This window comes from Diadema antillarum, unplaced genomic scaffold (assembly GCF_040938485.1).
Source record: "Diadema antillarum isolate AM-2024a unplaced genomic scaffold, OU_Dant_1.0 scf00000155, whole genome shotgun sequence".
Lineage (NCBI taxonomy): Eukaryota > Metazoa > Echinodermata > Echinoidea > Diadematoida > Diadematidae > Diadema > Diadema antillarum.
In genome coordinates, this window is record NW_027271044.1 from 684,955 (window position 1) to 712,177 (window position 27,223).

At 39.0% G+C, this 27,223-nt stretch overlaps 1 protein-coding gene across 1 annotated transcript in view; it reads left to right on the forward strand.

The window, feature by feature from the left end:
* The window catches only part of LOC139722018 (uncharacterized), a 105,581-nt gene extending 79,011 nt beyond the window's left edge, over positions 1-26,570 (forward strand). Inside the window, exon 4 of the mRNA XM_071633345.1 lies at positions 25,312-26,570. Within this exon, the coding sequence (XP_071489446.1) occupies positions 25,312-25,367 (56 nt within the window). The 3' untranslated portion in view covers positions 25,368-26,570. The remainder of the gene's footprint in view (positions 1-25,311) is intronic.
* Positions 26,571-27,223: the final 653 nt, after the last annotated feature.

Consider the following 27,223-nt stretch of genomic DNA (forward strand, 5'->3'; position numbering starts at 1 on the left):
CGGTAGGGGGGAAAAAAATAACATGACACAAGGGAGCATTACGGAGATCAAAGCCTCGTGAAAATAGCTGACGTCAAGAGCAATGAGTGGGACTGAACACTATGCCTCTGGGCATTCTCTCTCACTCGCCATTCATTACTCTAAACTGGTGGTATATTGATTGATTCTGTACCGATCATTATTGGGTATGCGCGGCACAGTGAGTTCGTTGACAGTGGCTTCGACGTGATTCTCGTCGATAGATGCCGAGAGGTTTGTTGGAGAGAAAGGAATAATTGCACAATGATGACTTCCCATGACTACAAGAGATTCGGTGAGTGAGGAAGATGCTGCATTGTGTGATTTTCTCACATAATAAGATTCTTGGGTCAAAAACTCAATAAAAAGGAAATTTGATATACAAACCTCAATGTAAATGTAGGTCAGGAATGTTTGATTTTGAATATCAAATGAAGCTCTGATGTCTCTGATGTCTGTTTTCTCCAGATAATCAAACTTTGTTGTTGTTTTCAATGATTTGTGGAGTGCATGATTTCCAATTTTTCATGACAATCTTTTGAAAATGTATTTGAAAAGACTTTGAAATTGATATGCTGTTGGTAGATATATCAAAATTTTCCTGACTTGAAGGCAAAATGAAACCTTTTAAAAGTTAAATGATCCCTCAATCCCCTCAAGAATTCCGACTATGTTCTGAATCAGCAATTGATTTCAGTGTAAGTATATATATTCCAGACATTAAAAAGAAAACTTGAAAAATGAAGAAAAAAAACCACACTTGTTTCATCAGATCAGATGTGGCCTTATAGTTGCATTGATGATACCTTTCATACTGAGCTTTCATATCCACAAAGAATTCATATCTTTTCATCCATTTGTTTGTGACTGACATTATGATATAACAGGGAAATAATGTTTATCATAATTTATGTATGTAGTTCACAAATAAGTAGAGATCTGGACCACAGGAAATACATTCTTGATAGATGCAAACTATGTAAACATGAAAGCCCCCTTATCTCAGCATTCCAATCAATGTTTAGGTATGTTCATAGCTTCTTGTCAGAAGTGGGTCATCTAGTAGGTACTTTAGAATTCGTAGTAATCAGTAGAATGTCCACATACACCAGATTGTGCTGTCAAAAAAAAAAAAAAAAAGCCCACAAACAAACAATATAACAAAACAAAAAAGAAATGAAAACAAAAATCCTAACCATGTTTACAGATGTTAGCATTTGCCAACCTTATCTTCAGTATTCCCGTATTGATGGGAATGAGATGGAAACAAAATAAATGGTAGAACTGAAATGAGTGCTGTACTGCCGGCAGTCTTTTGCCTTGCATTGGAGTGGACTGGCGCAGGCAGCTACAAACTGACTGGCATGCTTGCCCCGAGCACGGAGCTATAGCTCCATGCCCTGAGCAACCATATAGAACTTATTTTAGGGGTAGGTATCATGAAATGGGTACTTGCTAGTGACGTAAAAGAAGGGGGGGGGGGATGGCTTCTCCGGAATTCAGGAATATGAAAAATTAAGTCGTTAAAATTTGATGTGCATTGTTACAGTAGCGCTCACGGTAACCTGTGTCACTCCCGCGTATTCCCGCGTGCTTCTTCGAGTGGATAAATCGGTGTTCACTTCCGACATACCTGCGGGGATACGCGGGAATACAGCGGGAGTACAACGCAGCGAGACCGCGTGCGATTTATCGTGTGGGAAACACGCCAAAACAGCCCGATGTACGATCAACGCAAGCCCGATGTACGATCAACGCAATATGAACAATGCTATGCTTCGCATGGCCGAGTGTGCGATTTGCGCTGTGTTGGTGGCCTACAGACCGTACATCCTTGCACTAAGTTGCAGCGCGCGTGTTCTTGCAGACAAACCAGCTCAGTCACAGTTGCAATTTGCAGAGTAAGAAGAAAAGCACGCGAAGAAAGCTGCCTAATTGTAATTTAATTTCACGTGCCAGCACATCGTACTAGTACCTCGCACGGAGGGCCCTGTAAGTAGCGAGGTTGGAGGGACTCGATTAACTACCTTCCTGTCAGTCCACTGCACAAAACTGCAAAGCAGCAAGCAACAGTAACACGAATGAAGCGATGTTACAAGCACGTGATTTCCCGAAGTTTAGGTGATGAAACGTCGTAGACTCACAGAGAAATTACAAAAAAAAAACCTTTCTTTTCTAATCCGTGCACTCACCTCGTGACACATTTCCTGAGAAGAGTTCTTCTATCTTTGTCAATAAATTCACATCGAACCATGCAGTAATTTTCCAGAAAAAAAAAAGAAAAAAAAAGATTCATCTTTAAACAATCAAATATTCCTGTACAGGGAAAACCTTGTGAAGAATTTATACTACATGTACGGTATCCGTAAATCGCTACTCATTCTCGGGGAAGTTGCACATATCTCCCGTAAGTGGAGGGGTGTGAGGGAAACGCGGGAGTTACAAAACTCGCACCCCTCCCGTACTGAGAGCAGGTTGTGAGGGAAACGCAGGAGTTACAAAGCTCGCACCCCTCCCATAGTGAGAGCGTGTTGTGCGGGAAACGCGGGAGTCACAAAGCTCGGATAACAAAGAGCGTACCCCACCCGTATTAAGAGCAGGGTGTGAGGGAAACGCGGGAGTTACAAAGCTCGCACCCCTCCCATACTGACAGCGTGTTGTGTGGGAAACGCGGTAGTTACTAAAGCTCGTACCCCTGCCGTATTATTTTGTGCCCGTTTACATTTCCTTTTTTTTTTTTAATCAGGTGATGAAACATCGTAGACCAACAGAAAAATAACGAAAAGCCTTTCTATTTCTTTTCTAATTTATGCACTTTCTCTACTGATCTAATCTTTTCTGTTCTTCTTCTTCTAATTACTGTCATTACAGTAGACCTATTAGTATCATCACAACAACTTTTTTACTATAACCTCTGTAATTTTCTTTTGTGCAAGCAACAAACTAACTATCTTTCTCTATCTTTCGTCTGCATGGGCACCAAGTGTTTTCTTTATTCAAGAGAAAAAAGAAAAAAAATCACAAGCGTTGCGCTCAATCTACTTCCTTACGGTTATTATTGAGAAACTTCAATATACTATAGCAACGATTGTACGAGAAATGCATATCAGCATCAAAGTAAGCCCATTTTCTATTATTCCTTGAGTTACAATAATCTCGCAGCCTTCCCTTGTTAACTCTATACCAGAGGAGGGATTACGGGGTAATTTCAAAGTTTGCGCTCTCTATTCAGTGGAGTGCGGTAAACGCGGGAGCACTAATCTTTTATCCCTCTCGTGATGCTCAGAGGAAGTTGAGGGAATACGCGGGAGGTACAAAAGCTTGCATGCCTTCCGTGTTCACTGGAGCGTACGCGGGAATCGCGGGAGCTACAAAGTTTAATCTCGACTCCTCTCGTGTTCACAGGAGGTTCATCAGTGGAGTGCGCTTCTGCGGTAAACGCGGGAGCACTAATCTCTCATCCCTCTCGTGATGCTCAGAGGAAGTTGAGGGAATACGCGGGAGTTACAAAGCTCGGATAACAATGATCGTACCCCTCCCGGATTAAGAGCAGGGTGTGAGGGAAACGCGGGGGTTACTATAAAGCTCGTACCCCTGCCGTATTATTTTGTGCCCGTTTTACGTTTCTTTTCTTTTTTTTTAATCTGGTGATGAAACATCGTAGACCAACAGAAAAATAACAAAAAGCCTTTCTATTTCTTTTCTAATTTGTGCACTTACTCTGTGACACATTTTCTGGGTAAAGTTCTTCAATCTTTGGCAATAAATTCACATTCATACTTTTCTCGAAAAAAAATTGTGTTGCACAATAGAAGTTGAGGGAATACGCGGGAGTTACAAAGCTCGGATAACAAAGATCGTACCCCACCCCAGGGTGTGAGGGAAACGCGGGAGTTACAAAGCTCGTACCCCTCCCGTACTGAGAGCGTGTTGTGCGGGAAACGCGGGAGTTACTATAAAGCTCGTACCCCTGCCGTATTATTTTGTGCCCGTTTACACTTCCTTTTTTTTTTTAAATCAGGTGATGAAACATCGTAGACCAACAGAGAAATAACAAAAAGCCTTTCTATTTCTTTTATAATTTATGCACTTGCTCCGAGACATATTTTCTGGGGAAAGTTCGTCAATCTTTGGCAATAAATTCACATTCATACTTTTCTCGAAAAAAAAAGATTGTGTTGCACAATAAGCAATGAAATATTCTTGCTCACATTTTCTTCTCTACAGTTATGGTTTAATGAGAAAAATAGCGATATTTCCTTATAGTTTAGGCTTTATTGAAAAAAAAAAAAGAGTATGGTTGGATGTTTTGTGATACAACTGACATACACATTTGCACCAAAAGTGATATCCTGAACATTTTTAAAATCATGATCATCAAATAGATACAGTAAAATGTGATATATAATTTTTGTTTACTATATCCCTTTTTTCGATTAGATATAATTGCATTTCTTCAATTTCACAAGCTCTGAATCTTTGATCTAACAGTACCATAATACAAAGTGCCTACATTTTTTTTCTTTTTTTTTCCACTCTTTTTTAGTGGCCTAAATCACTTAGCGATAATGGTATATACTATAGTTAACGCATCATGGTGTGATAGAAAATTATTTTCTGGCACGGGGTATATCCCTTTCTCATTTTCGCATGAGTGACATAGCTCGTATCCCCCTCCTGTATTGAGAGTAGAGAGTGCCCCTCCCCCAACTGATACTCGGTCTTCATAAGTGATATCCAGAGTGCGTGACTACACGAGTGACGAGGTTCGTATCCCGCCCGTATTGAAAGTAGGGTGTGCAGGATTACGCGGGAACTTCAAAGCTGATTACCCCTCCTGTATCGAGAGAAGGGGCGCGGGAAAACGCGGGAGCAACAAAGGTCGTAATCAACTTGCCTGTATTGTGATTACAAAATGCGGGAGCACGCGGGAGCTTCAAGGGTCATTACCCGTTCCCTCCCTTATTGAGAGTTAAACAGGGAGAGCGGGACTACACGGGAGCTACTACCTTTCTTCTCATTTACATGACCACTTTCAGTGTTAATGCCTTCACAGACCACAGGCAATTATTGAAATTATATAATAGGCATGCTTTATTTTCACTTACCTTTCTCCTCACTTTCACGAAGAGTTTGTCGGTATATATGTCCATCGACAAGCTCCGGATCTTAAATTTATATGTTAAAATTTAATATATGATGAACGCTATTAACGAAAGCTTACCTCTCTGCCACGACACGGAGTGATCATGCATTTCTTCATCTGGCGGCAAAATATTACATACGGTGAATATCCAAATGATGGTTGTACACCCGGAAACTTGAGTCGTAACGTGGCAAGCAAAATCCTCGACGTTGTTGCAATATCAAGTGTATATTGTAGATTTCATTGACATCCAATGAAGTGAAAAGGGAAAACTTGTCACATAGTTTCATAACCTTACTAAGTGTTCATCACACACAGACGAAGAAAAATTTGTCAAGGCAAACCTATGGTTTCACTATGCGTTCACTTTTTGAATTGTATTCAAATAATCTATTCTGTACTATCCTTAATCTGATCAATCTTGCTGCTCTTCTCTGCGTCTTCTAGTATCATCGTAACTTCGTTTCTTTTACCTCTTTAATGTCCTTTCCGATAGGCGATAAGGCAACTGTCTTCTCTATATTTCCTCTGAGCACCAAATGGTTTCATCAGTCAAAAGAAAAGAAAAAGAGGAAGACAAACAGCGAGGAGCTCGATATGCAATTTATATACATTCTTCGTAGAATATTCATGTTTTGGCAGGATATTGGTCCTGGCAATCACTATAATGTCTATTTCATGTATTTATGAACTGTGCATTCTTTTCTTCAAACCCACCAGTTATCAAACTCATTTTCTTTACTGGAGTAACAGTAACAGTAACAGTAATGTCGCATCCTCCCCTTGTTAAGACAGGATACAGAGGGGCAATTTCAAAGTTCGCACTCTCTATTCAATGGAGTGCTCTTCTGCGGTAAACGCGGGAGCACAACACTGATCTCAGACTCCTTTCATGATGTTCAGAGGATGTTAAAGGAATACGCGGAAAGTGCTACCAGCTCCACAATACTTTGGGTGCTGAGGATTACGCGGAAGACACAAAAGCTTGCACGTACCCCTTCCATATTCCTTGGAGCGAACGCGGGAATCGCGGGAGCTACAAATCTCGACTCCTCCCGCGTTCACAGGAGGTTCTGAGCAAATACAAGCATACACAAATCCATTCCAGAATTGTATTTTCTGTTACATTTAGTACTATCCATGGCCACATTTTTTCGGGATTGTGGTACCGGGAATTTTATATTGTACTTCTTCCCATCCACAAGCTTTGGTTCTACTAATCATTTTTTTTTCCGGAAACTTTTTTTCTTTAATAGTATACATGTAATATGGCAAACCTATAAATCCATCAACAGATTACAAGTAGTTTTTGATTTGTTCTGCATTTTGATATACAGTAGTTACAAAAATCCATGGGAAGAGGGAAACTTGTCAAATGCATATAGTATTCAGCATTCACCTTAAACAAACAAATGCGTTCATCTTTCGAACCTTATACTCACATCTTTACAACTGGTCAGTCTTTTTCTGTTCTTCTTCTTCTTCTTCTATACTGTCATTCGTATCATCACAACAACCTTGTTGATAACCTCTGTAATTTTCTTTTAGACAAGCAGCAAACTGTCTTTCGCTATCTTTCCTCTGCATGAGCACCACGTGTTTTCATTATTCAAGAGAAAAAATCACAAGCGTTGCACTCTTAATCAATACTTTCTTGACAGAGTATTTGTTATGGCCGATTTTGGTCCGGGTCATCAGTAATGAACATGGGAACCATTTTTCAAACTCACCAACTTAAGATCTATAGACATGAAGCAGAGAGGCGGGACTGCTTGAATTAATGAACTATAAACTATGGGTATATACGGTTATATTTACTTGAGAAACTTTAGTATAATATAGCAACGACTGTAGACATGCATATCAGCATCAAAGTAGGTCTATTTTCTATTATTTCTGGAGTTAAATAATCTCGCATCTTGTATACTTGTTAAGACTATTATATTATACAGAAGAGGAGGGATTACGGGGTAATTTCAAAGTTCGCGCTCTCTATTCAGTGAAGTGCGGTAAACGCGGGAGCACTAATCTCTTATCCCTCTCGTGATGCTCAGAGGAAGCTGAGGGAATACGCGGGAGGTACAAAAGCTTGCATGCCTTCCGTGTTCACTGGAGCGTACGCGGGAATCGCGGGAGCTACAAAGTTTAATCTCGACTCCTCCCGTGTTCACAGGAGGTTCAGCGTGAATGCAAGCTTACACAAATCCATTCCAGAACATACTTTTTTTTTTTTTTTTGTTACATAGGTCCTGCATGGCCACATTTTTCGGGATTGTCGTACCAGAAATGTTATACTGTACTTTTTCAAATCCACAAGCTCCGGTTCTTAATAAAATAATAAATAATCAAATATGAAATTTTATACAATGTATATATACATTTTTCGGAAACGTTGTATATAGTAATAAAAGATGGCAAATTAATCCCTCGAAACATCACAAGTCTTTGTTTTTATCTTTTAGTTTGATAACAGTAGTAACAAAAATCCATGGTTAGAGGGAAACTTATCAAATCACTCAGCAATATTATTCAGCGTTCACCCAATAAACATACAAAATAGCATGCGTTCACCTTTTGAACTGTATATACTCACATATTTACACCCGTTATCTAATCAAATCTTTCTCTGTTCTCTTCTTCTACTTGTTACTGTCATTATTAGTATTATCATAACAACTTTGTTACTATTAACCTCTATAATTTTCTTTTGGACAAGCAACAAACTAACTGTCTTTCTCTATCTTTCCTCTGCATGAGCACCACGTGTTTTCATTATTCAAGAGAAAAATAATCACAAGCGTTGCACTTAACCAATACTAGTCTTTCTTGACAGAGATTTGTTATGGCCGATTTTGGACCGGGTCATCAGTATAATGAACATGGGAACCATTTTCTTCAAACTCACCAGCTTGAGATCTTACAGACATGAAGTATTGGGAGGCGGAACAATTAGAATTAACGCATATTTATTTGAGAAACTTCAGTATATTATAGCAACGACTGAATACCAGTCTTGCATAATCAGCAGCAAAGTAGCCAGTATAGGCCTATTTTCTTTTATTTCTGGAGTTAAACTTAATAATCTCGCATCTTTTACTTGTGAAGACTATTATACAGAAGAGGAGGGATTACGGGGTAATTTCAAAGTTCGCGCTCTCTATTCAGTGGAAAGCGCTTCTGTGGTAAACGCGGGAGCACTTATCTCTCACCCCTCTCGTGACGCTCAAAGGAAGTTTAAGGAATGCACGTACGGGAGGTACAAAGATTGCATCCCTTCCGTGTTCATTGGAGCGTACGCGGGAATCGCGGGAGCTACAAATCTCGACTCCTCCCGCGTTCACATTAGGTTCAGCGTGAATACAAACTTACACAAATCCATTCCAGAATATTATTTATTTATTATTTTTTTTTAACACTGGTCCTGCTTGACCACAATTTTCAGGATTGTCGTACCGGAAATTTTATACTGTACTTCTTCAAATCCACCAGCTCTGGTTCATAATCAAATATTATACAATTTCTTTTTTCCGTACACGTTTTTTCTTCTAGTAATATCAGATGGCAAATAAATCCCTAAAAACATTACAAGTCCTTGTATTATTCATTTTGATAACAGCAGTAACAAAAATCCATGGTAAGAGGGAAATTTATCAAATCATTAGAGTATTCTGCATTCACCTTAAAAACAAACAAATGCGTTCACCTTTCGTACTGTACTCACATAAATACACCCATCATCTTACCAATCTTTTTTCTGTTCTTCGTCTTCTACTTATTACTGTCATTATTACTACTATCATAATAACTTTGTTACTATAACCTCTATAATTTTCTTTCAGACAAGCAACAAACTGGTATCTGTCCTTTGCATGAGCACCAAGTGTTTTCATTATTTAAAGAAACAAATATCAAAATCACAAGCGTTGCCCTCTACTTTCTTGACAAAGTATTTGTTATGGCCAATCAATTGCTCAGGGCCATCACTAGGTAGTAATGAACTTGGAACCATTTTCTTCAAACCCGCACCAGCTAGAGATCTTAGACTTGAAGCAGGGAGGCGGAATTGCTTGAATTAACGCACTATCAATCTATGGGTACGGTTATATATTATTTGAGAAACTTAAGTATACTATAGCAACGACTGCATATACTATAGACATGCATATCAGCATCGAAGTAGGCCTATTTTCTATAGTTGAGTTACAATAGTCTCGCATCCTTCACTTGTTAACTCTATACCAGAGGAGGGATTACGGGGTAATTTCAAAGTTCGCACTCTCTATTCAGTGGAGTGCGCTTCTGCGGTAAACGCGGGAGCACTAATCTCTCACCCCTCTCGTGATGCTCAGAGGAAGTTGAGGGAATACGCGGGAGGTACAGAAGCGTGCACCCCTTCCGTGTTCATTGGAGCGTACGCGGGAATCGCGGGAGCTACAAATCTCGACTCCTCCCGCGTTTACAGCAGGTTCAGCGTGAATACAACCTTACACAAATCCATTCCAGAATAATTTTATTTTTATTTTTAACACTGGTCCTGCTTGGCCACAATTTTCAGGATTGTCGTACCGGAAATTTTATACTGTACTTCTTCAAATCCACAAGCTCTGGTTCATAATCAAATATTATGCAATTTTGTTTTCCGTACACTTTTTTTCTTCTAATAATATCAGATGGCAAATAAATCCCTAAAACATTACACGTCCTTGTATTATTCATTTTGATAACAGCAGTAACAAAAATCCATGGTAAGAGGGAAATTTATCAAATCATTAGAGTATTCAGCATTCATCTTAAAAACAAACAGATGAATTCATCTTTCGTACTGGACTCACATATAAATACACCAATCATCTATTCTTAACAATTTTTTTCTGTTCTTCGTCTTCTACTTATTACTGTCATTATTACTACTATCATAATAACTCTGTTACTATAACCTCTCTATAATTTTCTTTTAGACAAGCAACAAACTGGTATAACTGTCTTTATCTATCTGTCCTCTACATGAGCACCAAGTGTTTTCATTATTTAAAGAAAGAAATATCAAAATCACAAGCGTTGCCCTCTACTTTCTTGACAAAGTATTTGTTATGGCCAATTTTGCTCAGGGCCATCACTATATAGGTAGTAATGAACTTGGAACCATTTTCTTCAAATCCGCATATTATACACCAGCTAGAGATCTTAGACTTGAAGCAGGGAGGCGGAATTGCTTGAATTAACGCACTATATATCTATGGGTATGGTTATATTTGAGAAACTTAAGTATACTATAGCAACGACTGTACTAGACATGCATATCAGCATCAAAGTAGGCCTATTTTCTATTATTTATTGAGTTACAATAATCTCGCATCCTTCCCTTACTCTATACCAGAGGAGGGATTACGGGGTAATTAAGTTTGCGCTCTCTTTTCAGTGGAAAGCGCTTCTGCGGTAAACTGGTAAACGCGGGAGCACTAATCTCTCACCCCTTCGTGATGTTCAGAGGAAGTTGAGGGAATACGCGGGAGGTACAAAAGCTTGCATGCCTTCCGTGTTCATTGGAGCGAACGCGGGAATCGCGGGAGCTACAAATTTCAACTCCCCTGCGTGTTCACGGGAAGTTCTGAGCGAATACACTAGTCAGGAGGTAAAATCGAAACTTGTCAAATCATTATGAAGATTAGAGTTCACAAATGCGTTTATTTTTCGAATCGTATTACATCGTCTGTGTCTACTCTTTGCCTCCTCTTGTAATCATAATTTTTATTGTCTCCTCTCATTTTGCAAGGGGTCTGTGCCGTCCATTTACTCACTTCACAAAAGCTAATTCCAATAATCATTTACCGGTATGTCATTATTATCATGACATCATAATTTTCTTTTAGCTCTATAATTTCCTTACGGATATTTCTAAGCGATACGACAGTTGTTTTCTAGCTCTATTTTTCGTATGAGCACGGTATGGTTCCTAGCTTTTCATATAACTTACGCAAATTTAATAAACAAACAGTGCAACGGGCCGCGGGGCGCTCAACAAATTGTAGATCGCGCGTGCCAGCTGTTGTGATCGCATTTTTCTCGACAGGTTGTGAGTATCAATGACATTTCGGGGAATACACGTTCTTTAGGGGCTACACGTGTTTTCATGGTTCTCTGCTAAACTTAATTCTCTGACGTTCGTGGCATAAAGTTACGGCAAATATATAGGCCATAAGTAAAGCAAACAAATGAGAATTAAAAAAAAAAATCTTTCTCGTACGGTACGTTGCCTTAAGCTGTGACAGGGAACAGCTGATACGAACTAGCACAGGCTTATTAGCTCATGCGGTACCAGAAACACATGGAAGGCAATATTATTTATTTATTTATTTATTATCATTATTATTATCATTGTTATTATTATTATTTTTGGTACTGCCAACCAATCGACTCGGCGGTCATACAGCACGGTCGGAGAACTAGATGTGAGACACAGGTGCGTCAGTTACCAGTGGGCCTACAAACTGTACTTTACGTACCTACAGGAATACTGTACTACATATATAATAGCAAAAAACACATCGTGCTGTTTTCATGGGACTGGAAATAAATTCAACGTTCTGCATAAACTGTCATGTTGCATTGATTCTTGCCGTTCGATGCCTCCTCGGGACTCGCTCGAAATGAGAAGGTAACGATATTATACCGTTGCGTTCGTGGTCCAATGCGAATGTCTTCTAGTCTTTAATGATATGTAGCATAAATTTTACTTGGGTTTTGCTGAGATTAATTCCACATTTGTTTTTCAATGTACAAGTTTTGTACTGTGATTACGCCACTCGTAACACATACAGTGCACATTGCGTCGTCAGGAACAGCACGACAAGCACAACGTTGAATCGCGCGCTGCTAGCTGTGCTGTGCACAGTGTGCATGCATGCTGCAATCGCGATCGTACAACTCGCACTCGCTCGTGTGGGCGGGAGTTCCCTGTACTGTGTGCGGTATTGTCGCGATTTTTGGCGCCGCACACATCGTCCACGGACTTGCGAAAATTTTGCATGACAGAGCGCGGGAGTACGCGGGAGGACGCGGGCATACGCGGTAATCGCGGGAGTGACACGGACCCCCACAGGTTACCGCGAGCGGGACTGTATGTAGAATATGAAGATATAAATAGCTGTGAAAGTACATGGACGGTGGGAGGGGGACGGGATTATGGTGTAGTGCACAATTTTTGTGTTTTTCCCTCTGTTCCAACTAAATTTTCCGCCCTATTTCACTCATGCCTCTAGCCAATGAATAATTTGATGAGCATCATTGCATTCATTTTGATTGTTTGTATGTCCCAAATTAGAAAGATAGGGAGTTGTGACCCGTTTCTTTTTTAATGCGATAGCAATTGAATTATGTAAATAAGTGGGATTTTTTTTTTTTTTTTTGGTTGCTTCATATCCTGCATCTCTGTTATCATCTTTTAAAAGGACCATGATACTTCAGGGGTAGTTAACCTCATTTTGACATTTCTTTTCACCCCTCTGATCTAAGCTTAGAGGTTTATGTCAGTATCAGAAAAACATAAAAACTGTCAAATTCCACCAAATTTCATCCAATTTTTCATCTACTTTTAGTTGTAGAACACAGTTTAAATACATGCTCAAACTAGCATGACATATATCTGTGTTAGAAATGAGAGATTTGTTAACAGAAACATTCTTCCAAAATGCCTGGTTGCACAAGGTTGTTGTGTTGGCTGCATCGGAAAGAAAGGGCCGCAAGTTTATCAGAGATTTTTTTTCCCCAATTAACTCTGCTATTACAACAGGCAATATGTTTCTTCAGTTAAAGGGGAAGTTTCCCCAAGTAAGCATGTGGATTGAGTGAATGAAGCAATATTATTAGAATGCACCAATGAAATTTGAGGAAAATTGCACAATCTATCAAAAAATTATGAATTTTTAAAACTTCGCTGGATGAGATGCACATGTCCTTTTCCCTTTAACTGTGCTATTTCCATCAGCAATATGTTTGTGCACAATGTCAGTGGCAATTTTGATTTGGCAGTCCTAGGAGGGAGTTAATGGGAAAAGACTCGTGATTCATTCTCCCCCCATGAGCTGTCATTTTAAGCAGCAATTAGCCTGTTTGTGTACCAAACTCAAATGACAGCAGTGTTTAGCTGAAGGGCACTATCCATCAATAGGTGCGTTCACATCGGTATTGTGAAATTAGATGCCTCGGTAATTTGTTGGCATCATATTCATTTCCAAATTACCATGGTAATAGATACTGCAGTAATTCACTTGGTACTGCTCTTGTTCATGACGTACAGTATATACCAAAAGAAACTTTGCGTTAATCAACATTAACGTTTCATTAACGCAAGCGGTTTCACCTGAATCGTTAGTAACGCAAAGTAACGATCGGGAAAATTAACGTTTGTAGTAACGATGAGTAACGATGAGTAACGATGAGTAACGATGAGTAACGATCCCTCACGCAAATTAACGATGTTTCGTTAAAATTAACGATAGGTAACGCAAGAACTCACACGAGATTTTGGTTTTGTAACGAGACCTGGTGAAAGGACGACGTAGCCCCTGCCGAGTGAAGCGATTTAGCGGAGTCTTTTCGCGAATCGAATCACGATTTCGCGAATGGTTTATTTGCGACCGGCGTCACCAAAAACGCACGCCGGGCCACCAAAAAAAGCCGGATGTTTGCCTTCAGTTTTGAAAATGAACAGCGGTAACTAACTATCGGCTTCGTAAGCTCAGGCCTCGAATTAACCGACGGCCACCGACGGCATTGGCCGTCGGTGCCCCTCTCGTTGGCCGCAACGCCTTTTGTTTTTTGATCAAAGTTACGGCCAAAAAAAAAAAAATATGCCCTTTTTCTTGGGGCCGTGGTGCCCTTTTAGAATGAAAGTTATTATTTATGACGTATGATATGCCCTTTCTCAAAGTCTCTTTAATAAGCTTGAACAACTTTCCTGATCTCAAATATCATACCTTCAGTTCACTCGCGTCCCGATGTATCTGATTCAAACTCAAAGTATCTTTCCGAGATACGAGACGACGTGTACGTACATGTACACCCGACCGGCTTTTACCGTCCCGACTGCCTCCGCAGCGCAGCGGCCGCGAGTATTCTAGCTAGGCAGCGCATATTCAGATAGAGTAGAGTGGTGAACTCCAAGTTCACCAAGAAAAAAGAAAAATCCCACGATGCCAAGGGGTGCCAGACTGGGGAATGGGGAGGGGTGGAGAGAGAGAGAGAGACCAATCAACAGAAGAAACCGCGCGTACTGGCGCATTCTTGGAGGTCATGAACTGTCTGTCACAGACTAATCATAGCAATCTACACGCGCACGCAAATTCCTTTGCCTTGTGGTTTTGCCAGCCAGCTGTCGGAATGTGCTTTGAAGTTTCATGGCAGCCTGGCCTGGCTGGCCTGAAAGGGTGTCGAGTTTCAATCAATACCTACTGTTGTTTTATTCCTGTTTTAAAAAATGTTGTTTCACCTGATAGAAACGCGGAGATCGGGAATGTGTTACAGCTGTAGGGAAGAGGTTTTTGTTGTGTGTTGCACTTTGTGTGTGTGTGTGTGTGTTTGTTTTTCTCGGTTTGTTTTTCTTCTTTCTTTTTTCATAAACACCAAACATGCCCTTTCCAATGTGGCCTTGGTGCCCCTCTGACTGACTTAAGTGCCCTGGCCTCTTGGAAAAAGTGCCCTTTTCTATATGGCCTTGCCCCTCCAAAATCCTATTTCGAGGCCTGTAAAGCTGCTAGATTAAATGTCAGATGTTTGCTCTTAATTTTGGAAATGAATAACGGTAATATTCGACTCCGTATTATACAAAAATAAATGTCGGATGTTTGCTCATACTTTTGGAAATGAATAATGGTAAAGATTCAGCTCCGTACGGTGCTGAAATTAATGTCAGATATTTGATTTTGCGTTCGGAAATGAATAGGGATAAAATACGGCTCCGGAAGATACTGAAATAAATGTCGAATGTTTGCTTTGACGGTCGGATATAAATTATAATGAATTTCAACTCCGTATACGATGATAAAATAAATGCCGGAAGTTTACTTTTACGTTCGAAAGTAAATAATAATAATATTTAGCTCTGGAATATGCTAAAGTAAATGTCGAATTATCCCTTTGGCGTTCGGAAATGAATAACAATAATAATAAACTTCGTACAACGACGAGATAAATGTTGGATGTTTGCTTTTACTTTCGAAAATGAATAGCAATAACATTCGGCTCCAGAAGATGCTGAAATAAATGTCAGATGATTGTTTTTACGTTCGGAAGTGAATAACAGTAATATTTTGCTCCATACGATGCTAAATAACTGTCGGATGTTTGCTTTTAAATGATGTTTGCTTTTAAATTTCGAAATGAATAACAGTAACATTTAAATGCGTTTGATGGTGAAGTTAAAGGACAAGTTCACCTTCATAAACATAAGGATTGAGAGAATGTAGCAATATTAGTAGAACACATCATTGAAAGTTTGAGGAAAATCAGACAATCCGTTCAAAAGTTATGAATTTTTGAAGTTTTTGTGCGGTACCCGCTGGATGAGAAGACTACTGCAGTGTATGAATAACTTAGATGTCACATGCGTACAACAATATAAGGAAAATATAAAGAGAATTTCACAAAATTCCATCTTTTGAAAAAAGTACACATTCCCCTGACTCGTTACCGACAAATGTTATGGGTAATAGAATTCCCCCTGCCTTTAGAAAGAGGCAAGTCAAATGCTCTTTTATTATGCGAAAAAAGTGAAAATATGTTGAATTTTCTTTTACATTTTCTTTATACTGTTGTACGCATATGACTCACAAGCTGTAGTCTCCTCATCATTTTGCATCGATTGTCCAATTTTCCTCAAACTTTCACTGATGCAATGTGTTCTACTAATATTGTTGCATTTTCTCAATCCTTATGTTTATGAAGGTGAACTCGTCCTTTAATGTTTGCTTTGACGTTCGGAAATGAATAACAATAGTATTCAACTCCGTCCGTTGATAAATAAATGTCTGATGTTTACTTTTATGTTCGAAAGTAAATAGCAATAACAATCAGCTCCGGAAGATGCTAAAATAAATGTTGAATGTTTGCTTTGGCGTTCGGAAATGAATAACAATAGTATTCAACTCAGTACGATGATGAAATAATTGCTGGATCTTCGCTTTTACGTTCAAAAGTAAATGGCAATAACATTCAGCTCCGGAAGATACTAAAATATATGTCGAATGATCCCTTTGACGTTCGGAAATGAATAACAGTGATATTCAGCTCCGTACGACGATGAAATGCCGAATGTTCGCTTTTACGTTCGAAAGTAAATAGTGCTCAATAACATTCGGCTTCGGAAGATGCCAAAATAAATGTCAGATGATTGCTTGAACGTTCGGAAGTGACAAGCAGTAACATTCTGCTCCATAATTAAGATGCTAAAATAAATATCAGACATTTGCTATAAATTTAACATTTCGAAATGAATAACAATAACATTCAGTTGCGTTTGATGGTAAATGTAATGTCGGATAACGTTTGAATGTGAAAAACAGTATAACATTCGGCTCCGTACGATGCTGAAATATGTCAGATGATTCATTTCACTTTCGGAAGTGGACAGCAGTAACATTCGGCTCCTTCGATCATAAAGTAAATGTCGGGTGTTTGCTTTTGAATTTGGAGATGAATACCGGTAATATTCTGCTCCGTGGCGATGCTAAAATAAGTAACAGATTGTTGCTTGTACATTTGGAAAATATAAACGGTATCAATCGGCTCAGTTAGATGATAAAATAAAGAGCGGATGTTTGCTTTCACGTTCGGAAATGAATAAGGATGATATTCAGGTCCGTAAGATGATAGAATGAATGTCGGTTGCTTGGTTTTACATTCCGGAAGGTGTTAAAATACTTGTAAATGTTGAATGATTGCTTGAATTTCCACCAGAAATAAATAACGGTAATTTTTTGGCTCTTTACGATGCTAAAACAAATGTCAGATGTTTACAATGTCTGCAAATGCTCCCACTTTCTCATTTCAAACGTAAATTTTGACCAATTTAATAGGCATCAACTTTTATAATAATCTATAAGCCTATTTGCGAAATCTTAGAACTCAGAATAACGGTATAAGATGATTAAATTTTCTCCTTATTTTAGACGTGGGCACCTGTATCACTTCAGTAATACTTGATATTTATTTTTCTATGTTTAGTAGGACCGATAGTTTTGCTTGTTTGCTTTCCTTTTCGGGCCACCAAAAAATAAAAATCAATCATTTTGGTGGCCCGATCGGGCCACCGAAATAAAAGTTAGTGTGGAGCCCTGGCCTTTTGTGGATAAAGTGTCTTGCTTAAAGGCAAATATCGGGCTTCGAGGGGATTGAAACCGCAAACCCGTACCATGGCTAATTGATTCAGATTTTACTTAAGTACATGTACTTGAAGGTCAACTTTAGATAGACTTTTTTTTTTTTTTTTTTTGCGATACAGCTGGGGCTCCATGCGCATTTATTTACAACAACAGTATAATCGGAAGACGAGCAGAAAGAATGTCAGCACCAGGAGTAATCGCACCGGGCCGAAAGGGGAAAAGGAAAAGTATATCCTGAATCTATACCCCCCACATCGACAAGAAGACAAATGAAAAAAAGAAAAGAAAAGAAAATGAATGGACCCACATGACGCATAATTTTGGTAAATCTGCGGGATATTCGTTATTTCATTTTGCTGTGTTCAAACTATACACCAGTATAGCTTTTCGAGTGTGATCTTAATGCGTATGAATGTTCTATGGACTTTAAGTTTATAATGCGAAAGAGAGTAACTTAACAATTAACGACATTGATAACGCCAAACAATAGGAAATTTCAGAGTGCAAGAAAAATAAGACGTCCCGGAAGTACGCCAGACATCATAATTGCTTTTTTTGTTCCTTTCTAGCTCCACAGCATCACCTAGGAAATCGATTTGACCAAGAACAAAAGCGCGTCCCTCTTTTCTTCCTGGGCAATTACCCCGGACCCTTCCCCTGGCCCTAATCCTAACCATAACCCAAACTCCTCACCCTAAACCTTACCCTAATCTTTACTCTAACCTTACCATTAACCAGTATTTAGCGGGGGAGGGGGGGGGGGGGGTAATTGCCCTCTGGGGTTAATTGCCCGGATTAGGTTGCAACACACAACAAAAACCTCTTCCCTGGCCCTACACCTTCCCGATCTCCGTGTGTTGTCAGGTGAAACGACATGTTCAAATACAAGAATAAAACAACAGTAGGTATTGATTGAAACTCGACACCCATTCATGCCAGCCAGGCCAGGCTGAAATGTAACTTCAAAGCACATTCCGACAGCTGGCTGGCAAAACCACATGGCAAAGGAATTTGCGCGCGCGTGTGGATTGCTCAATAAAATTGGAGGGCCTGGGAGCGGGAAAACAAGGGTGATTACTGAGTAGTCTGTGAGTTATCAAAAGCAGACCTTTCGAACAATTGCAAACGTCATGATACTATTTTGTCTTCCTTTTGGACTGAAGAAAAAAATCACAAAGACGAGTTGAGTACACGTTGTATCACAATTTTTTACATAGCCATGCAAAACGATTACTACACTCATGTTATGACAAGAAGAATCAATATTCCAAGACAAATACAAAGCAGCCTCGGGTACTGACGGTGACAAGAAACGCCACGCATTCACAATGCACGTTGGGGAGCAACAGGGAGGTGGGAAGAGACTCTTCCCGCCTCCCTGGGAGCAACATGGAGTTGGCAGGGAGGGGTGATCCTGAAGTTTGTGAGAACTTCCCGATACTCCGTGACAACAGGGAGGTGGAAGAGAGACACTCCACCTCCCTGGTGACAACACGATTGTGACGATCTCAAAGCATGGACCCTACCACGCCCAGCAAATCTGCGTGCTACTTCTCAAAAATTTGAAGGAACTTTGTCTCTGATCTGTTGAGTTGTTTTTGCTGAATATCAGGAGCTTTTCATGCCTGACGTTCAAATGGATGGTTGCCAAAAATTTCATAATCTATAAATCTCTCAGTAATTTATTTTTGGCTGTTGATGCTGCCGTAAAAACATTAGAAATTTCATAGGAACTAGTCAGGATAAAGACAAAAAAATCTCCGCACAAAACAAATACAAGTATCTTTTATTGTCATTGGTAGTCAAATTTGTGTTATACAGATACATTGTATGATTAAAGCAATAGGTATAGTATTAACTATTGTATTACACGTAGTAACACTTTCATGGTAAGTTTGACGTTTTAAAAATCGCAGGAGAGTTTTTTTTTTTTTTTTTTAAGGAGTGCAACCATTTCTAAACGTGAAGGCATGATATATGAAAGGAGAAAAAAAAAAGAATCAACGTTTGTAATCCTGGGTCTTCGACTTGAGCTATCTTTAATTAAACATTCCTTCTCTGTTCATCTCCAAGACCCCAGACTGTTCATGACCTCCGAGAATGCGCCAGTACGCGCGGTTTCTTCTGTTGATTGGTATCTCTCTCTCTCCACCCTTCCCCATTCCCCCACTCTGGCACCTTGGCATCGTGGGATTTTTCATGTTTCTGGGTAAACTTTCATGTGAAGCGTGCCTATCAAGTCACCACTTGACTCACCTGCTGGCAGTGTAATAATGCGAGCAGAAAGTGGTAGACATTTTCTTCTGCTGCAGCTACTTTTACTGCCGAAATACTCGGCTTTGTCACCACACACTACGACCAGTTATTCGGCGAGACACACGTTGTGTATTGGAATATAAACGGACTTTTGCACCTTCCTGAATTGAGTAAGTGTCTGACCGTTGTTGAAATCGTGACATCGCTAACGTTAGACAGTCGGCGTTAGTTTTAGGCTTGCGTATGCGTGATTTCATGGGTTCAATGTTCGATGGAATATGTTGGCTGTGGGGGAAAAATGTGGCTTCGAAATTTTTGCTTGCCCGATTCCATTGACTGCGCCCATGAGTACAAATTTGACGACAATGACAATACGACATTGCCAGGGGAGTTTTGCTCAACTACAAAATCTTTTCGGTATTTGATATCGCTATTTAAATGCCTTCCGCCGGCAGGAAATTGTCCGTAGTAAATATTACGAACGACAGTTACTTAACCGAGGCATCTCCGAGTCTCGCAATTTCCGAGATTTCTTGCCAGTCCACATGACAAGTCCGCTAACGCAAGATCTAAAAATTAACGCACAGTAACGATCTGTAACGCACAGTAACGATCTGTAACGATCTGTAACGATCATTCACGCACGGTGATCGTTAATTTTGTAACGCAGAAAGATTAACGCAGTACCGATCGGCGCTTGCGTTACACGTAAATTTAACGCAAAGTTTATTTTGGTATATACTGTACTCTAAAACGACAGTATTTTCGCGTGATTAAATTTTTCACGTTGCTTGGCTCAAAAACGTGTTCGTTGATTCTTGAATTCGTGCTGTGCAATTGCCTACCCATTCAGAATGTGCAGATAAAATTATGAAATTTTTTTTTTGCAGGTTTTAGGATTCATTCTAGCCCAAAGTAGTGCGAAATGTATGAAAATTAATGTACTGTGGAAATTTCTGCTTTTACGGTATTGTGCTTCTGGTAGGCATTGTGCATTTGCATATCTCATATGACAAATGAAGCCAACCTTGTCAGGTCATGTGAGTAGTACACCGCTGTATGATCAGTGGTATTTCACGACGGCGTTGGCTTTTAAGTCTGGAGTGCATATTTCTTGCAAAGTTTGAATTACCACCCTAAACACCAATATTTTGTGGTGTATTAGCATTCACGTTATGAAATGACCACAATATGTCACTGTGAATGTGAACTCACCTAATGGTGAATTCAACTCAAAGAAGGATTACTGTGTGACTGATGGGTGCAGTAAAACTAGACTTTATTTACCATTTGCAGATGAAACAAAAACCCAGCTTTAAGACTCAAAATAGTTCTAAAATGCGAGTTAGGAAGAGAAACAACCAATGTCAGAATGTTAATCAGTATAATCAATGTTAAAGTATTGTTAAATATACAAAATGTGAACAATAGTTATAATGAAAATGTTTCTAGGCATACCGTCAACAGCTATTACTGAGACAAAATAGTGATATCTCCTTATATCTTTGGCTTTATTGTGAAATAATTATATGGTAGAATGTTTTGTGATACAACTGACCTACACATGCATCAAATGTGATAACTCGAGCATTTTTTTAATCACTGCCCCCAATGGTAAACAATACCTTTAGAGTCTGACACATTATTACTGAACTTGATTATTGTCCTTAATGTGACCATATGAATACCAGTGTTCTACTGTGATGCCGTGTGGATGTTGAGATATTAGCCGCCATGGTTACTTAGCTGTGATGTAACCTTCAGTCTGACCAATTAGCATACATGATTTTGGATAACCTTTCAGCAATACGTGTCTTGTAGTATCGAAAGCATTCAAGCTGTAGTGATCAAGCAATAATGTACATGAATGAAATGATCTGATGTCAAAGGCCACAGGGGTATTATGCACACAAAAAAAAGTTGTTTCAATGAAACATCTTAATTGATGGGAATGGCTGTGCTATACTCCTGCCTGAACATAAAACAATACAAGGATGTTTTGTTTGCCTAATTGTTCCCCAGGTTAGAAATTAGAACATTAAACAACTCTCGCGGGGTGCGATCTTTACGTAACAGGCATTTTATTGTTTGGCTCTCAGGTCCTAATTGCTTCCACTAACGATTCCTGAGATACATACATACCATCGTGTATTGATTAGAGACCGCGGACTAATTAAGACCCAAGTGGAATTAGTTCCTGGAGCTAACAGACGATATCCCTTTGTCTCTGTCACCCCTTTTCATCTCTTCTCTTTACCGGTACTGGTCTGTGTATCTGTTTTTATCTGTCCATCTCTCTCTCTCTCTCTTTCTCTTTTGTCTATCTATCTACATATTCTTCTGGCTGTTTGTATATAACCTATCTATCCCTGTCTTTCTGTGCTTTAACTATCTGTCTCTCTGTTGTCTATCTAGCTTTATGTATGTATGTATGTATCTATGTATCTATCTATCTATCTATCTATCTATCTACCTATATATCTATCTACCTGTCTATCTATCTACCTGTCTATATATCTATCTATCTATCTATCTACCTATCTATCTGTTGTCTATCTAGCTTTATCTATCTATCTATCTATCTATCTATCTATCTATCTATCTATTTATCTATCTATTTCTCTGTTGTCTAAGTACCTTTATATATCTTTCTATCTATCTATCTATCTATCTATCTATCTATCTATCTGTTGTCTATCTAGCTTTATCTATCTCTCTATCTGTCTATCCATATTTTCATCCATCTATCTGTCTGTGTGATTAATGATCTGACAAGTTTAAAATCATCATTTGTTTTGTTTTGCTTTGTTCAGTAGATATTGTTAATTTCTTGTATTTTGTTGAAATTGTTGAAGTACTTTGATTTTATAGGAAAGGTGTTATATAAATATTGGTTATGATTATTATTATGATTATTATTATTATTATTATTATTATTATTATTATTATTGTCATTATTATTATTGTTATTATTATTCCAGCCATTTATTTGTATATGTATGTATGTATCTATCTGTCTCTACATTCATCTGTCCATCTGTCCATTTATCTATCTATCTATCTATCTATCTATCTATCTTTCTATCTATATCTCTGTCCATCTGTATGTCTCCAGGGCCTTTTCTGAGCAAATATCGCGAACATTTAACCCTCATGATATTTCCTCTGATCACACTTGATCAAAATGCAGAGCTGCATCAAAATCTCATGGTATTTTGGGTATGTGCTATACCCTGCACATTCCCAACTCACTCTGCATATTTCTAGCCCATGTTGCCTTGCCTGAGAAACGTGATAGGTGGCTTACCTGCGCTTGCAAACACCTATGCTGCTGATTGTGTAAGTCAACGAGAAGAATCGGAAGTCGCATGAACAAAACTTGCAGGATTCCATCCTTATGGGATTCACACTGAATAAATTTGAGAGTGGGAAACCCGCGCGATTTGGATAAAAGATTACAATTTCACTTTCACTCACAGCAAAATGATCTGCACTCCCATAAAGCTGCACGTCATGTTAATCTTTTGTTCAGTATTATCTTTTTCACTATTTGTACCATAATAATGGTTAGCTATCACTGCAATCATTTTTACAATCTTTTAAAACTTGAATGTGGCATGCAGAATGCCCAAAAAGTGTGGTGTGACATGAAATCAATAAAGAAAGATATGAATATTATGTAAGAACAAAGAAACAGTCATGTGTTCAGGGAAACTATTTAGATTTTGAAAGAGGCAGGATCAACAGAGGTTCGGATATACTTTTATGTTTGATATGTTCACAATCAAATATCAGCATTAATGCCTGCATTGTGGGTGTATAGTGCGCAGCCTCATTGAGATGAATGAAATGGTGCCCATCATTATAGGTATCCAGCCAAAGTGCATGACATCTGAGTGATTGAGTTCTAACTCTACTTGTGGTGCATTCCCCTCGAGCCCGACTGAATTCGGGCGCCCTCGGGAAGTAATTCACTGAATTGTCTGGAAGGCCGATGTAATGTCTATTGCAATAATGAAAAAAAAGATCAATGAATTGGAAAGATAGATGGGAGGATAGATAGATAGAGAGATTGATAAACGAGAGAAAGAGATAGATGACTGACAAACAGAAATACATCCTGTAAAATGAGGAAAGTGTGTGTGTGTGTGCATTTTAAATTCACATATTTTTTTGAGAACCAAGATTCGTGAAATCAAAATGCTTGCGAAAGTTTTGTGGAAATTCACGAAAATTCAATTTTGAAAAAGGCCATCGGCTCCAATTCGCGAAAATGTCATGCCGCGAATACATTGTTTTACAGTACTCATGGACACAATACACAGATACATACACACATATAGGTGATAAAAGAGATTAGAAAGAGAGAGAGAGACACACACACAAACACATGAAGAAAAAGACTGAGCAGAAGAGAGACAGACAGACAAACAGACACATATTCACAGTAATATGTATAGAGACAGAGACATAGAGAGAGAGAGAGAGGGGGAGAGAGTCAGGGTAATGTAACGCTCACCATTTATTGCTAAGTGCCGATGATGAGCTTTTCATATGCCGCCCTCTCTGAATAATTTGGGGGGCTATCAATTCAAACTCTCCCTCGCCCAATTCCTCAGTGTAATAGTCCCATCAAAGCCGCGCTCAATCGTGATCCTGCATATGTGCTCCGACGAATGCACTTTCTATTCATTTTGCATGATTCTACAGATGTGCATTTCTCATCACTATGTATTTCAATTTTTCCTTTTCATAAATAAAAGCATACATGACATTAATCATTATTTTGTGAATAAAGTAAACCTATTGCCAAATTGAAGATGATATTGTGTCATTCATGATAACCTTTGAAGACATTAAAGTGCGACTCATGATAACTTGCTCATTTGTTTGTGTACATGTTATTCATCACTGTCGAAAGTTTTAGAGTTGTAGAAGACTAATTTTCTGATTTTTGGTACCGTCTACTTTTCCAAGCTCCAAGCTTGTTAATGATGTAGGATTTGTGTCCCACCTTATGTTCCAAAAATGTATTAGTAACACGGTAAAAAAACAAACAAACTAGAAGTTGGTCACCAAATAAACACTGATGTGAGAAAATTTACTCCATGAAAATAGAAAATCGTTAGCTCAATTCATGATGCCACATCAACATGTTTCATAAAAACTAAGAAGTTTTGAATTTCAGAACGTTTTTAAAAGTTTGAAATTTCAAGAGGAGTTAATCAATACATAAAACTTCGAATTTGTAAACTTGTATATCTAATTTCTCAGTTTTAAGCAAATGACTTAGCTTTATTTGTTGAGTTTAAGATCTCTGAGTCTAGTAGAGTAGTTTGCTGACTTGAGTGATTATAATGATGTAAGTTATATGTCCATCTCATACCATTGTTATCACAAATCACTGATTTTTACACGTTTGTATTTCTTTTATTTCTTTTTCTTTCATGGCATATTATCCTGTCTTCTTTGGTCACCATTTGTCCTTGTCAAACTGGTCATCTGTCCCAACAGGTGAGTGCCTGAATTTCATGATAATAAATATGTTTGCTGATGATATTTTCTTCTGATTGGACATCATTTGAGTTTACAGTTTGTAGGAGGATGTGTTTTGACATTATGAGAGTGTTTGTGATGTACGTGTGCTGTTGAATGTGACGAGTTTTGCACTTGCCATCTTCCAAAGTCACTCTTGGATTGATCAGGTATCAGTAAAACTTAATGAGTGTAGTCTTTCGATGGCATGGGACAAAGTTTGTTGAGACTAGAAGTTGAGGAATTTGTTATCCAGAAATGGCCGATTAGCTGTCAATTACAAGATGCCCTACTTAGCATCAGCATTTTTCTGTACCAACCCCCATGGCCTTATGTCGTTCCATATTCCATGGATTTCATGGATCCATAGCCACTGTGTAAACCATTGTGTACACCGTCTCCAGTATGTGTTTTGGCACTTCTTCAGCATAATATGGTGTGAGGAAAATGTAGAGAAATTTTGGGGTTTTGGGGAGGTTCTTCCCGATTGGTCGAGAGAGAGTTACACAAGATTGTGTGGTCAAATCATTCGGGTCACCTGTGCGGATTAGCTTTGAAGCCATACCCAGATATTGAGGTGGTAGTCGACAGACTTGTTGATCGGTCAATGCAAATTTTATGCCCATTACCATCACAGCGGTTACCGTGGCAACCGATCAGCTCGCTGAGGACTTGCTAGACCCGCGGTAGCCAGACTGCTGCATCCAAAAGAGTTGTCTGCTGCTGTATGCAGACTTGTAATGATACATTAGCAGATAAACTATGTGATTCACCTGGGGGCATTTGTGGGGCAGAAATGTCTTCATGAATGCAAAAACAACATGCGTTCCCTGTTATGGTGTAGCATGATGTGTTGATATCATTGTTGAATTCATGCATGATTTCAAGTGAAAATTGTAGTGATGACACTTAGTTTCAAGTGTACCTTGTAGTGGTGATACGTTTTACTAAAACTTGTGACATGATGTAAACAAAAGAGTCTTCTTGTTTTATTCATCTGTCTATTCCTATTCTTTCTTCTTCTTTGCTTCTTTACCATCTACCTTTTATTCTTCGTTCCCTCCTCCTTCATCTCCTTCTTTTCATTTTGCTTGTTCTTTGTCATTATCTCCTTCTTTTCCTTCTTCTTCTTTTTCCAACTTCTTGTGTTTGCTCTTTATGCCTCCACCACAAAGTGCCACCAGAGGCTTAATGTTTTTTTTTTTTTTTTCATGTTTTGACATATTTTGTGTGTGTGTGTTTGTGTGTGTGTGTGTGTTTCTCTCATTTTCTCTGAAGACTACGTTGTATGTAGTCCCTCTGTTAGATGCATAAATACACAAAACAACTCTTGATTTCCCCAGTTAAAGGTGCATAGTCCCGGTAGTGTAGAGGGCGCTGTTGATGATACTGCCGATCACCGTTAGCATTGATACGAAGATTACCGAAGTTGAGCTGTCATCAAGAGTAAAGTGCATAGGTGTTGCTAAGTAACGTTGCCTTCGTTGTCTTCTCTGCGCATCGCACAGTCTGTAGTAATGCCAGGGTGCGTGCATATGTGCTTGTTATTATGACATCACAAAAGAAGTTTGCTAAAGCTGTCATCCCCCTCAGCCGAATCATGAGCCGAACTGTGATCCGACCACTGACTACAGTGAATCGGACTTCTTCGGACTCGGGGAAGTGGGCCACCGCGTAAGCGCTAAAGAGGAGTCAATAGCGTAGGTCTCTATAGGAAACTTGCGCCCATGTACGCATGTGACTAAAACACCAGGACCATGCACCTTTATTATAAAGTGATGCAAGAATGATGCCTTCAGAACAAAAATGTAGGCTTAAGAGTGAGGTCTGAGGACCATTTAGAATCTTTGCCTGAAGTATAAGATCTTTCTCAGATTTTTTTATCTGGACA